This window comes from Antedon bifida, chromosome 10 (genome assembly GCF_963402885.1).
Source record: "Antedon bifida chromosome 10, ecAntBifi1.1, whole genome shotgun sequence".
In the NCBI taxonomy this organism is placed as follows: domain Eukaryota; kingdom Metazoa; phylum Echinodermata; class Crinoidea; order Comatulida; family Antedonidae; genus Antedon; species Antedon bifida.
In genome coordinates, this window is record NC_136235.1 from 5,408,918 (window position 1) to 5,424,512 (window position 15,595).

General features: G+C 34.4%; 2 protein-coding genes across 2 annotated transcripts; both read right to left on the minus strand.

The window, feature by feature from the left end:
• Nucleotides 1–1,449: 1,449 nt before the first annotated feature.
• LOC144854207 (arylsulfatase I-like) lies at nt 1,450–8,528 on the minus strand. Its single transcript, XM_078712122.1, has 7 exons — nt 8,086–8,528; nt 7,284–7,470; nt 6,969–7,132; nt 6,488–6,701; nt 5,064–5,319; nt 2,081–2,235; nt 1,450–1,904 (listed from the first exon to the last, which is right to left on the minus strand). The coding sequence occupies exons 1-7, from the start codon at nt 8,386–8,388 to the stop codon at nt 1,642–1,644; spliced, it is 1,542 nt and encodes a 513-aa protein (XP_078568248.1). The 5' UTR covers nt 8,389–8,528; the 3' UTR covers nt 1,450–1,641.
• Nucleotides 8,529–9,269: 741 nt separating this feature from the next.
• LOC144854209 (arylsulfatase J-like) lies at nt 9,270–15,217 on the minus strand. Its single transcript, XM_078712126.1, is given in 8 exon segments — nt 9,270–9,788; nt 9,988–10,142; nt 11,044–11,207; nt 11,209–11,297; nt 11,862–12,075; nt 12,951–13,111; nt 14,019–14,205; nt 14,897–15,217. Coding segments are annotated over 8 exon segments (1,488 nt in total). The 5' UTR covers nt 15,149–15,217; the 3' UTR covers nt 9,270–9,522.
• Nucleotides 15,218–15,595: the final 378 nt, after the last annotated feature.

Sequence of the window (15,595 nt, forward strand, 5' to 3'; positions counted from 1 at the left end):
CACATCATTCAAAAATACTTCAATCTACAATAGTTCGAAATTTTAATTTCTTTCATATTAGGCTAAATAAGACGCAGCGAAGGTGTTTGAAATTGGTGCTTTGTTGTCCGTAATGGTCCATATAAAGTGTATTGGCTTACTATGAAGTAATTTAAATTTTAACGAAATAAGGCATTAATTTGCTGACATTACAGTTTCTCATTCATTCCCTATTTTGCCTGTTATTGACATTATGTCAAAATGTCATCAACTACGCAAGAATTGCCTTTGTATTGAATAGTATAAAACTGTAGGGCTAAATATACATTATAGAAAATTCCTCAACTCACGGTAGCAGCAGTAATAGATAACGTATTCATGAACATGAATTAAACAACCATATTAGACAATTCAAACATTAAATGTTAGGCTTAAAGGAAACATGAAAACAAATTATTTTTTCTAATTTCTCACTCAAAGGAAATATTATTGACTTCTTTCCGAACTGGCTGTAATACAAAACAAGAATATAATAATTTTTCATCGTAAAATATCGGCGTAATGTACATCGATAATAAACAAAACAGCGTAAAATATTTTCTATTGGTACTGTAAGTGAACATTTGTTTTGAAACAGATTTTTAATGTCCAATCATCGGTATATTGAGAACAAGTTTAACCTATTTCATAATAGGCCTATATTAATGAAAACATTTTAGGAAATTAAACGTATTAGTTTGCAAGAAACATTTTCGATAATAAATTATTTCTTGAAAACTATAATGTCTGGCTATCATAAATAATCGAAGAAGCGTTTTGAGTCTAAGCACCGTAGATAAGATACCGTACTGATTAAATTGCTAAAGTGTCTAAACCCCTTCTGTGTGGGTGTGGGTGTAGGTGGGAGTGGAGGGAATTATTTTGGTGCTTGTATTAAACTAGTGTATCAATAATAAATGTTTTGTTTAACAAGATCTTTCAAGTTAATTTTGTTTAGAATTAGAATGATGAAGGAATTGATGTGTCCATATACTAGGCATTATCTCACGCAAGGAAGTTCTCGTGTAGATTCATCTGACCACCATCATAACCATCAGTACCTCAAATAAAATATACATCGTAAAAACAGCAAGAGCGAGTGCGCCTCGATCACTTGCCGATGTTATGGATTACGGTTCCACTGTCCTAAACGCTCGACTACTCGCCGAAATGTAGCACAAGAGGTTTCATGGGTATCAAAAGTAGGCCTAAAAACATACAGACAGAATAATATTTATGTTGCTGATAATAGTTGTTAGTAGGCCTTCAGACTCCACCGTGTTATACGTGAAAGGTTCCGGCAATTTAAGGACATTGTAAAATGTTATCCCACTGACTTTCTAGTAGAATATTATATACACTGTAACTGGTATTTTCCTTTTGATCGCTTGTCAAGGGGCCTAGTGTTGTTTCTGACAATTTTGGCTCAATGGACGCAATATGCAGATGGCGGCGCCATCCAGTTTTCAGTTCATATCAAGACACAATCCGAGTCAAAAAACCAAAGTATACATGCTGTTAATGCAAGACACTCGCCAGTTCGATTGTATGTGACTAAAGGTACACATGAAAAATACTGAATGTCCTTAAATGTGTGAAATAGAACGAATGTAATAAGCCGTTCTACCGCCACGGACCCCATACTCTATCGTGAAGGTCGGGGTCCGCGGAACGTTCCGGCGATGGATATGTACATGGAACTGCAGTGTCATTGTAACTCGCTAACTTCTCTAGCATCATATCGACAACTTCTGGATACTTTCCAGACATATCGTTATGTTCACTTGGATCAGCAGTTACGTTGAACAAAAATAATACTTGATTTTCCACAACAACAGGTTTAGTAGGGATATCAAAACCTGGTGGCACGACCCAACCAACACTTCCTATGGAAAAACGTAATATAAATAATAATAAAACGTCATGGATAAAGTAAGTCCTGCCATTGAATAGGCTGTTTATCATCAAGTTTGTGTGGATACGGTGTTGAATCGTGATCTGAGCCATTTCTCTAATCAGATCAAAGAATATTTAAGACTCGGAAATATAGAAAAAAAAGTACCTTCAACACCAGTAAGAATCTTCCAATCACCTGACCTAAGAGCGGCATTTATTCGAACATCAAACGAGTTGTTTTCCCACTGTGTGCCATTATGGATGACAGTTAATGGATCTATATTGTGAAGAATTTCCTTACGTGGAGAGGTTTCGTTTTCACTACATAAAAAAATATATTCTTAAAAAACTGATCATAAGAAACTTACAATTGATATTATATGGGAACACAAATAAGCCTCGCCAGAAAGATATCTCCCTCATTTCTATATCACCCTCATTTCTATATCACCAGGTTGTATTAGAACAAGATCAGAAAATGTTGAAAAATAAGTTCTTGGATGAGATATGTAGGCCTACTAGTGTGAACAAGAAAAGACAAAGATCCTATTATAGGAATGCAATGAAGGGCCTAATAGCATTTATATCCAAATAAGTATTTATTTTGTGAAAACTGTGGTAGAGCCTTTACGTATCAATGTAAAAAAGCAAAGACTCTTGAGCAACACATTTGTCAATATAGGAATACTACTTCGGTAACTCAATTGTTAAGAACAAAATGGGAGATACACCTGTACCTGTATTTAATAGTTTTTGTTGTAGTACAGCATAATACTGTACACAATTTAGTCTTTAACTTACCTAATGCACGGCCATACATTGTATCCATCAAGAGGTTTAGTACCTTTAGTATCACCTTGAGCCAATCCCTCTACAATGGTTGGGAACCAATCACTGACGTGTATTAGTTCATTGTTGATAGTTCCTTGAACTTGTTTAGGAAGAAGGGGACTGTGAACAAAGCCCACCGCACGGACACCCCCTTCCCACAGTGTGTTTTTCCATCCACGTAATGGCCAATTATTTGCCCCTAGGCTCGTTTAACATCTCCACCATTGTCGAGAAATAGAAATAAAATAACACTTAACACTTTCGGCCGAAAATTAACCGATAATTAATCAACAAAATGTGGCATTATTTAACGTAGAGTCAGTACTACTAGAATTTATTACAGGTATTTCACTAAATATAAATGTTTTATTGTGGTCAGGAAATTAGTCGTATGCGAGATACACTTATGGGTTACTTATTATAATTATAGCCGCGTCTTCGACTTTGACTTTTATTGCTGTGAAGCAATATCCCGGATATGACGTCGAAATCACCTAAATTATGTAGCAGAAAATAAAAATAGTATTACTAGTGACAGATATCCAAGCACATGAACGTCTTGTAACAATTCATTTTTTTTATTTCAGAAAGATTTTATCCATATCAAAAATCTAAAAACTCACAAAAATAAAAAGAAAAACAAACTCGCAAAGCTTAAATGTAGAATACTTCTCCATCTACAATACAGTTTGTTTTTCAATTCATAATTTGCTTTTTTCTATTATACATATGTATTTTATACTATGTTGATTGTTTTTGATAAAGCGAATGCAAAAACGCGTCCCTCCTACTGTACCACCACGGACCCCAGACTCCGCCGTGAAGTTTAGGGTCCGCGGAAGGATCCGGCGCCGGAAATATACATGGTACTGCGGTTTTATTGTAACTCGCTAACTTTTCTAGCATCATGTCGACAACTTTTGGATACTTCTCAGATAGATCGTTATATTCACTTGGATCAGCAGTTACGTTGAACAAAAACAGTACTTGGTTTTTCACAACAACAGGTTGAATAGGCGTAATACCAGAATCTGGTGGAACTACCCAATCGTCACTTCCTAAAAGCATATCGAATAACGTATTAACACGTCATGTATAAAAGTTTGAAAATTGTGTGTAAATGTATTAGCATCAATTACCGCGCGTGACCTATTTTGAAATGTGTGTTGTAATAAGGAGTAAAACCCACAAAGGATATCTAAACACTTTTCTGTATCGAAAAGTGGGGAAACTAAAACCCCTTTAAAATGTTGGAGAGTACACACCAACGGTGCCCAGGACGCATTATTGTTTTCCTATCCAATTAATTATGAATAATTCATTAGAATAATTATGACATAATATGAGACATTATAGAGGAAGTAGATCAGCTATCTTGCAATTCTATATAATAGAAAATAATTAAGGTAATGAATTATTCATGATTTCTGCCTTACTTGAATAGGAAAAAAAAATATGCGCCCAGGACCTGCGTCAGTGATTTGCATATCTCATCAGCAGAGTAGAATAAGAATAATAGTGCCTTTAATTTTTTTTTTAAGTAGTAAAATGTACCTTCGGTTCCTGTAATAATCTTCCAGTCACCTGACCTAAGAGCGGCATTTATTCGAACATCAAAGGGGCTGTTTTTCCATTGTTTACCCTGAATGATAGTCAGTGGATCTATATTATGAAGAATTTCCTTACGTGGAGAGACGTCGTTTTTACTAAACACAAAGAATAAATAAGTTTCTATTTTCTGGTGCTTTAATATCATGATGTGTACGTATTATTAATAATTTTGATGTGTAGGCATACGCATTGGGCCCCGAAAAACATGAAAAATGATGATTAATAAAATCAGACTTTGAATGACCCAGTTTAATATAAATAAAAGTTATCCACTTCCGTAGAAAAATGTGGGAATTATTTCAATTATAAAAAAACGAAATATACTTTAAAAAACCCCATTGTCCGGCAGAAAATATTCTACCAGTTGATATATTTTTTTCAATTAATTTTTCCAATCTTTAGTTAAATTAAACTATTTATGTGAAAATTGCATAAAAATAAAATAAAAAAGAGACAATATATATATAAAAAATATAGTTCATGTGTTTTTTTTTATAATGTTACTATATTCTTGATAGAGGGATTTCATTTAAGGATTGGAGAAGATGATTATAATTATTCCGGACAACTAAATAGGCCTACGCACAACTATACGCACGAAAAGAACCTTATTTCTAATAAAAAATAAATACGTTAACTGAAATGCATTTAATATCACCTTCTGTTTAATGTTATAAATACATCAATTAATTTAGCCTTTAACTTACCTAATAATGCACGGCCATACATTGTATCCATCAAGAGGCTTAGTACCTTCAGTATCACCTTGAGCCAATCCCTCTACAATGGTTGGGAACCAATCACTGACGTGTATTAGTTGATTGTTGATAGTTCCTTGAACTTGTTTTGGAAGAAGGGGACTGTGAACAAAGCCCACCGCACGGACACCCCCTTCCCACAGTGTGTTTTTCCATCCACGTAATGGCCAATTATTTGCCCCAGCTCTAACCTGTCCACCATTGTCTAGAAAGAAAAAAACAATTTAACATTCAATCATACTTTTTTTGACGCTGTAATTTATTTTTAACATATAACATCAGTGCATGTAGGCCTACTCCTAGACTTGCTCCAAGTCTGTATTTATTGTCTTTTTTATGTTATTCCACACGTCGTCGTTTTGATTTTTGTCTGAAAATACATCAAAACTCTAGTAATACACGTATGAAACGCCATATGTGCCAAAATATTTATATTTTTACTAATATTAGGACAAAACTCCATCTGGAGCCCAGACTAGCCTACTCCTCGCTGTATAATATAATTTTCAATTATTAAATCGAAAATACTTTAATATTGAAATATTGTAAAGTAAATTGCGTGATTACAATAATGGATTGAAAAATGATATACAAAAATAACAACGTAAGATACCTTCTAGTTTAACGAAGCATGGTAGTCTTTCAGTCGTGTCATATTTGAATTTAAAAAGAATTGTTTACAAAGAAAGTTTGGGTAGTGTAAAAACGATGGCGTAAACATACTTTCATCAACTTATAACAACAACAATCTTAATTATCCAATGGTAAAATGGATTTAAGTGCTGTACTTATGTAAATATGTTTCGTGGTCTGTGGCTAATGCGGTATGTGTATTCATTTATGACGATTATTCGATAGAATGATTTAGAGACAATGTTCAAGTTTCATGTTTGTTTATCCACACAACAGTAATAATATACAATTATCAAAGTAAATCGTTCTCGTAAATAGTGATAGGGAGAAACATATAAAACCAAATGCTTTAAGCGTGGTCTAAAAAAATGATTAGGCCTACTAATATTTCTTTAAATTTAATTCGATAAGAAACTTGAAGAAATATTCACAAAAAAAGTCTTCTTATGGACAAAATCAAAGAATAAATAAATAAATATCCTGTGTGATTCTAATTAGAAACCACCTAAACTCATAAAGGAATCGTAGTAAATGCAATAATGAGATGTAAACAGCAAATTTCTGTTTAATATATTTTAGAAATGCCGATATATTAATTTTAAACAAATTTGCTTGAAGTTTTTATTATACAAAAACAAACAAAAAATTTAAAAGAAAGCTTGAAAGAATATCTAATACTGTCTATAATAATCATCGTTGTCGTAATCAGAGATGTAGTTGCATCTTTTAGTATACATTACCTGTCGAAAATATAATAACAGTATTATTATACAGTCCTGTTGTTTTTAGAGTGTCGGTAATGTTACCGATTGCCTCGTCCATACATGTCACCATGCCGGCGTATGCCTGTCGCGATTTATCATTAGGATAAATCGATTTGTATGGCTCTACGTAACTGGCAGGAACCTCTAGAGGCGAATGCACTGCTTGGAAAGGTATATACAGAAATAGTGACTAAAAAACACAAATGGCATTTATTTAATTCATTTCTTTCTTGCGTACGTTTTTAGTTTCCAATATTACAATTCATTTATTTATCTCAAGTAAAATATAAGAACAGATGATGATGCAGTTCTAATCTTAAATCAAACTATAAACGAACTCCAGTTAGGCCGAAGGATAAACTATTTTTAAAATCCGGACCCACACTACAGAACACCAACAAATGGAATGTCAATCTCGCGGGCTCGATTGCTCGATTATTAAAATAAAAGTTACTACCTTATGACTTTTTTTATGAGCATTGATAACTGCATTGGCTTTCTTAGCAAATAAAACGGTAGAGTAAGTGTTATTGTATTCTGTCGCTACTTTATAGTTATCTCGGAAATCATATCCTTCCTCTTTGATATGAGTGTAGTAGTCCTCATGTCCAACATAGTGACCTTTACAAGAAACAATAATATTAATTATAAATAAATTATAGCCTCGACACAAGTTTGATGGTCTAGGCAATGACCGATGACATATTGATTGACCGGCACCGGACCGGCACCGTGCCAGAACAAGTGATAGACCCTTAAAAAATCTACTAACCAAAAAATGAATCGAAGCCTCGCTTATTTGGAACACACGCCTCCTTGTAAAATCCAAGATGCCATTTACCAACCATATGCGTTGCATAACCATATTCTTTTAGTTTCTGTGGTAGAGTAACTTCATCGAGAGGTAGACAGTTCGGGACGTCTGCCTCTATTGTACTGTGCTGTAAACCTGTGTGAATCTGATAATTAAATAATAATTATTTAAAAACTAAATGTTCAATCAAGTTTGAACCAATAATTACCTCTCTTGTTTGTCTTTACCTTTCGTTCATACTGTCATCTATTTGAACTCTTTAAATAAATAAAATACTGTATAGATTATAACGTGGCAAAAAGTAAGGAATGAATATTTAATAGTCTAACTTTGGAGTAGTAAAGTTAATGTGTCAAAATATCAATAAGATTATTAGACGCTATCCTATTTTTATTTGTTTTATTTTGTCAGTTGTGTGTACTAAATATAGTTGTTTCCTTTTGTTTTTCACTTATACACAATGATGATGAATAATAAATACATGAATTAAAAACAAATAGTAGTTATATAGGCTTTATATAACACCTAAATAAATTCCTGTCATTTGATTGGACGATTGTGGGTCACATGACGTGCAATAATCCGTACTATTTTAACACGATCGTGTAAAATATTCAAAATCTTCTACATACAGTAGTGAAATTAATTGGGGAAAATATAATTTAGGCCTACTGTCACATATCTTTTACAACAACATTTTACACAAAACAAATCGAAGAGGGACATCTATTAAGTGGAAACTTAGGGGTTGATTACTAACCTGGTATCTACCGGTCATCAGCTGACTTCTTGTTGGGGTACATATCGGCTGAACATAATATTTTTCAAGCTTAACACCTTCTCCAGCCAATTTGTCTAAAGTCGGTGTTTTGATTTTTGAACCGTGGTAACCTATGTCATGAAAACCATAATCGTCTGCTACAATCAACACGATGTTCGGCTTAACAACAGGAACGACTTCAACATTCCGCCTAGTACCTGTAACTTCAATCTGTCGAAAAAATAGGCCTACTACTAGCAGCAGAGAAAGAGCAAGCAATGGCACAAGTACCCTGTTAACCATAATTTAACGAATGTGAATTTATTCATTCACCATAAACGGAATTAAGTAGGGTTGTTGGTAGTGCAAACTGCTGGTAAACCAAAGATATTAATCGCTAGAGAGTCAACTTTAATAATGTAATCACATGTCAAAAAGCGAGTAACTATTACACCTCTGTTGAGTGACTGTATCCAAAACTTCACATCCATTTAAAGATTATATTAGCAGTTTGTAACAAAATGAAGACGTGCGCCGCCAACGATTGTTAATTCTATATTGTGACGCGAGACTCGTCATCATTTCACTTGTGACTTCTCTATTAATTGTTGTTGTTATTCCCAATTGTATATATTTCGTTTAGTCAGGCCATTTCATTGACATAATTAATATTGACAATGGAATGAGTCGTCGTACCCATTAGCTGCTCTGAACCAGGGTGTAAATTTTACTCGAGTACCTGCTATGAACAGCGTAGAAAAAGTAACACGCCTAAGCAAGTATCGAACTTTTATTTAGCCCGACATCTTAATTGTCAAATTACGAATAACAAGAAGCTTTCAATTTGCGAAGACCCATGAGCTATGGTGTCGAAAGCTCTCTAAAGCTTGGTTCCCACTAGAACGCAACGTAACCTACGTAAGAAAATGCCCTTCCAATAATTGTGTTTGCCCCCGCCTGCGTAAAATCAAACCTGCGATGTTTGCAGTGCATCGTCGGTTCCCACTTGTGATTACGCAATACAGCACTTTGCGTCAATACGTCGTTGCGCTGCGTTACGTTGCGTCGCTAGTGGGATCCACGCTTTAGTATGGAACAAAAAAAGGCCAACATGGTATGGAGCAGAATAAATATTAATAAGTAACTGAGTTATCGAATTAATCAACGACTTGCAACCACTTGAGAAAAGTTCACTGAATGATTTTAATCGGAAACTAGGAAGTCATTATTATACAAATTTAATAACATTTTTGCTGTTTCTATAATATTTAATAGGAGGCTCCTTACAAAATCACAGCTTTTGCAACGAGGTGGCTCTGTTCAAATATAGTATAATGACATGTTATTATATAAGCCACTTTGAACAGAAGGATAAATATTTAATTTATGAAAATAAAAAATGGTAAGTACTGTATATAAACGAATGTAACACGCGTCCTACCGCCACGGACCCCAGACTCCACCGTGAAGTTTAGGGTCCGAGGAAGGATCCGGCAACGGAAAATTACATGGTACTGCGGTTTTATTGTAACTCGCTAACTTTTCTAGCATCATGTCGACAACTTTTGGATACTTCTCAGATAGATCGTTATATTCACTTGGATCAGCAGTTACGTTGAACAAAAACAGTACTTGGTTTTTCACAATAACAGGTTGAATTGGCGTAATACCAGAATCCGGTGGCACTACCCAATCATTACTTCCTAAAAGTATATCGAATAACGTATTAAAACATCATGTATAAAAGATTGAACACATTTAGTGTAAATGCCCATATATGGACATGATGCTATATCACTGCCATATTTGAGCATATCATGACCAAAAAATGGGCACAAACTAGTTTGATAGGTAGACAGAGATTAATATAGTTCAGTAACATTAATAAGAGGTAAAATTTACCTTGAATACCAGTAAGAATCTTCCAATCACCTGACCTAAGAGCGGCATTTATTCGAACATCAAAGGAGCTGTTTTGCCACTGTTTACCCTCATGAATGATAGTAAGTGGATCTATATTGTGAAGAATTTCCTTACGTGGAGAAGCGTCGTTTTTACTAAACACAACAAAAGGTTTCTAATTTTAAATACACACGTTTGTGTACAATTGTTATTTCAGTTTCAGTCATATGAAAACATAATGTCCGTACCATCGTATAAAAAATAAAAACATTCAGTATGAATACGTGCAAATCAATGGCCAGTTATGTACCGATTTTTCAAGTATCATTTATAAAACATAATTTTACATCAAAAGTTTGGTTCTGGTAAAATGAGGATGAGAGATGAGGTTTGTTGTGCAACTAGTATAACTTGAAGTAACGGAGACCACCGCTGGTTGGTTAAGCGTGGTTCTCACTAGAACGCAACGACGTATTGACGCACAGAGCTGTATTGCGCAATCACAAGTGAGAACCGACGCCGCAACAGTGCTGCAAACATCGCAGGTTTGATTTCACACAGGTTGGTGCAAACACAATTATTGGAAGGGCATTTTCTTACGTTGCGTAGGATGCGTTACGTTGTGTCGCAAGTGGGAACCACGCTTTAGAGCTACTGCTGTTTTAAGATGGTAGCAGCATAAACTCGACCATAGAAAATTGAATGTTAGGCTTATTTATTTACGGTTTATGATTTAGGTCGGTTTCAAGGGCACAGTTATCGCTGCTTTGGTGGATATGTCACCAATTTACCTGGGGTAAATTATAACTAAACATTCATTCTTAGTAAACGTAGGTAGTATTCACAGAGGTAGAAAAACGGAGGTAGGACTCATACAGAACGAATGTCAAAAACGGAAATAAGGTTTCCAGACGGCATGTTTTGAAAGTAGCAATGCTGCTGTAGGTAACTCGATAAGAGAACACTACTATTTTAATCTGGATACTAATTCTTCTACCTAGTTATTTACAATAGTTTATTGTTGTACTGTAGTTCATAACCTAGCCTTTCACTCACCTAATGCACGGCCATACATTGTATCCATCAAGAGGTTTAGTACCTTTAGTATCACCTTGAGCCAATCCCTCTACAATGGTTGGGAACCAATCACTGACGTGTATCAGTTCATTGTTGATAGTTCCTTGAACTTGCATTGGAAGGAGGGGACTGTGAACAAAGCCCCACCGCACGGACACCCCCTTCCCACAGTGTACCTTTCCAACCGCGTAATGGCCAGTTATTTGCCCCAGCTCTAACCTGTCCACCATTGTCTGGAAAGAAAAAGTATATTTTTCTATCGGATTTTATTATTGCTGTATCACATAATACCAACCAAGATCAAGAGGTAACAATCGCCTTACCCCAGCTTAAAATAAGTCGCTATCTCTGCTGTACCAAATCCATTTACACTGCACTAAATGCCACTATCATCTAACTAACTACATATACCATCATTGCATTTATTACAGACCGCTTTACTAAATATTGTATTGTATATCAAATCATGTTGTTTCCCAATGTTGTTAAATTTAATCGAGAAAGATAATGGACTGTTTACGTGCACTGATCTATATGTGTATATCGGGTTTATTTAGTCAAACGTTTACTGGACCGAAACAACTTTAGCTTTAATAAAATATTCTTTTGGTAAATTTTAATTATATATTATATCAGAATAGATTTTCTAATAATGTGTTAATAAATATTTCTCCCTATCGTTATCATCATTGTTATGGACCGTATGATACCGCGGCCGCTCGTGTACGTATCGAGTGCGAGATTTGTATTTACATGAATTTAAATAATTATTAATAATATATTTTAGTGCACATTACCTGTTGAAAATATAATAACAGTATTATCATACAGTCCTTTTGTTTTTAAAGTGGCGGTAATGTTACCAATTGCTTCGTCCATACAAGTCACCATGCCGGCGTATGTCTGTCGCGATTTATCATTAGGATAAATCGATTTGTATGGCTCTGCGTAACTGGCAGGAACCTCAAGAGGCGCATGCACTGCTTGGAAAGGTACATACAGAAACAGTGACTGAAAAAAAGTACATCATTAACTGTATAGTTTCGATGTTTTAAAAACACAAATAATTTAGCAACCATGCTTAATTTTAAAAATATACTGTACATTTAAGTTGTATTTATGATTAAATTAATGACAATTATCAATAATATAACACTTTCTGTTGTTGTCCAATAAAGTATACCAAATTCACCATTGATTCGTAGTTTAGGCTTAGAAAGAGTAAGGCGCAAACAGTGCGTACGTGTTGATAGTGCAAACAGTGCGTACGTGTTGATGGCGAAACAGTGCGTACGTGTTGATTGCGCAAACAGTGCGTACGTGTTGATGGTGCAAACAGTGCGTACGTGTTGATGGTGCAAACAGTGCGTACGTATTGATGGCGCAAACAGTGCGTACGTATTGATTGCGCAAACAGTGCGTACGTGTTGATGGCGCAAAAAGGACATCGACATTACGTCACTATTGGAAAGTGCTTATTGTTTACTATAGGCGTGATACTTTGTTTTAGCCTTTACAAGTTTTTTTATTTATTTAGAAATGTTTTCAACACGAATAAAACAGGGGTATTTTTAGTCGCGTGCAACGCGACTCTACAGCTCACTATGTCGGTCAGTTGGTTGGTCGGTCAGTTGGTCGTCGGTAAACACTAACTTGAGCACCCGACTGCAGCCATGTATATGGCCTTGTTTAGATTAGACAATACTTTTGACGATGCAAATCCCACTGTGCGCTTAAGCCATCAATTTTCTGAAAAATATGAAACACGAACTACACAACATTGCACGATCATTTTGTGGTCCGGCGTGGATTTGTGACGCGTTGAAAACGCATAGTGACCACGCAGAGTCACTAAAGACAAAACAATTAAAATACAAGTATCATACCTGACTTTTGTTATGAGCATTGATAACTGATTTAGCTTTCTCAGCAAATACAACGGTAGAGTAAGTATTGTTGTATTCTGTCGCTACTTTATAGTTATCCCGTAAATCATATCCGTCCTCTCTGATATGAGTGTAGTAGTCCTCGGCTCCAATATAGTAACCTTTTCAAGAAATAGCATCAATAATTAGGTATTGTATATAATTGGTCAGATTTTTGCCCTACTCTGACGTAATTTGTACTTTATAATAATTACATTGAGAATACTCGAATTATCCTCAAATGTACTTAGTATAAAGTATAAATTACGTCAGAGCAGGGCAAACACCCTGACGCATAGCTACTCCACTATAGTTACAAACAAATTAAATATGTTAATTTACATAATTTGACATTTTTATAATAATTATTTATAAATTGTATACAGTATATACATGTATTACTAGATTTGCTCTAAGTCTCTTTTTTTTTTATGTTATTATTCTATTAGTAAACTAAAGTTTATACGTTTGAAACGCCATGTGTGCCAAAATATTTATCTTTTTACTAATTATTAAGAAGTAGAATCGCCATTTAAAAGCTAGACTAATTTATTACAGGCATAGACAAACTCTAAACTGTTGTATAATGGAAATTGATTAAATCATTTGTAAACAGTGAAGACATGTATTATTATTATTGTCCTTACATTATTAGCCTACCGTAGTTTGCCACCCACATTAAGCTGATTATTCATAATTACGTATTTACAATCAATATATATTAATATCCTTTGATTCAAAGATTAAATAATCAATAAACGTTAATAATGAAAGTTACCATTTTAAATGCATTTGAGCTCACGAAAAATAATAATAAACCATAATTTTAGTTACAATCTGACAAGACATTTTAACTATTTTTTTCTATAACTAACTAGTATAGGCTTAGGTGAAATGGCATAGGCCTACTAAAAACAAAATTACAAATTATTTGTAACACAGTCTCACTTCCTCTATATTTCTATTTGTCGAATTAACATTAAACGGTGCGCATTCGTCGTCCGCAAAGGGCTAAACAAATTTACTAACCAAAAAATGAATCAAAGCCTCGTTTATTTGGAACACATGCCTCCTTGTAAAATCCAAGATGCCATTTACCAACCATATGCGTTGCATAACCATATTCTTTTAGTTTCTGTGGTAGAGTAACTTCATCGAGAGGTAGACCGTTTGGAACATCTGGTCGTATTACACCATGCTGTAAACCTGTGTGAATCTGATAATAATGGATTATTAAACATTATTTTACTGCAGTTACTACAATATAAATACATTTTTTACAGCAATAATGTATGATTTGGTTTGTTTAAAGGCATTTGAAGCTATCAATGTAAAACAGTATGTGTTTATATCAATATATGTATTAGCAATGTAAATAGCTCGCATAAACAACGTAGAACTGTAAGTTCCGCTTTTTTCTGATTGTGGCATTGAGGAAGACCAAGTTAAATGACCTCTTTAGCTTTGACATTGACATTTAAATTAACTTACAGTACAAAGCAAACATTTGGTTTAACATCAATTTATTTTGGAAATTATTTATAGCATTATAACCATAGACATATTGATAATTTACATAACAGGTGGACATGTGTTTATTCACTCACACACACATGATGTATGACTGTAAATATCATTTTACTGCATATGTTTTTTCCATAAATGCTATAACATCTATATGGTCACATTACTTATGAAAGCATGGTTTTATGTGCTATACAGTAAATTGATAAATAAAGATGTGAGAAACCCATAAAAGATAGGGACAAAAGTTGCAGCAAAAATACAGATATACAAATACATGTGTACAACGTGTATTGGCGCGGCCAATATAGCAGATAAGAATATAGGCTAATTAGCTATAGGCCTAACTACTATAAACTACCATGGAGTATGAAACTACTAACCTGATATCTACCGGTCATCAGCTGACTTCTTGTTGGAGTACATATCGGCTGAACATAATATTTTTCAAGCTTAACACCTTCTCCTGCCAATTTGTCTAAAGTCGGTGTTTTGATTTTTGAACCGTGGTAACCTATGTCATGAAAACCATAATCGTCTGCTACAATCAACACAATGTTCGGTCTATCAGTAGCTTCAATCTGCCGAGAAAGTACTACTAGCAAAGCTAACAATGGTAAAATAGTATTAACCATTGTTTAACCGTTCGAAACCACGATATGCATGTGAATATATTGTTCACTGGTATTGTAAGGAAATAGGAACTGGTACGTAAACACAAACACCACCTGATCGATCATGTGGTATTCCAAGGACGTAATCTATAGAGCGCTCTCAACTAGCGTTTACTTACTACAACAACTGGATACGATTCATTTTGAGTGTGGTGGTTTCCAGCTCGATTGTGCCAAAATGGATTTGTTTAGCTAAGTTTGTTATTCTTGAGATGGTGAATCCAAAAAAGTTAGGTGCCATTTTTTCGACCAACCCTTCAGCCGCCATTTTGATTTTCAAAATTATACTTACATATCCGACCGTACTACAATATTACTCGTGTTCCATTGTGCACAATTCAACAATTGATTACATGTTTACTTTTATTCAAAAAAATAATTAAATTAAATTAATGAGACTCTGCATTA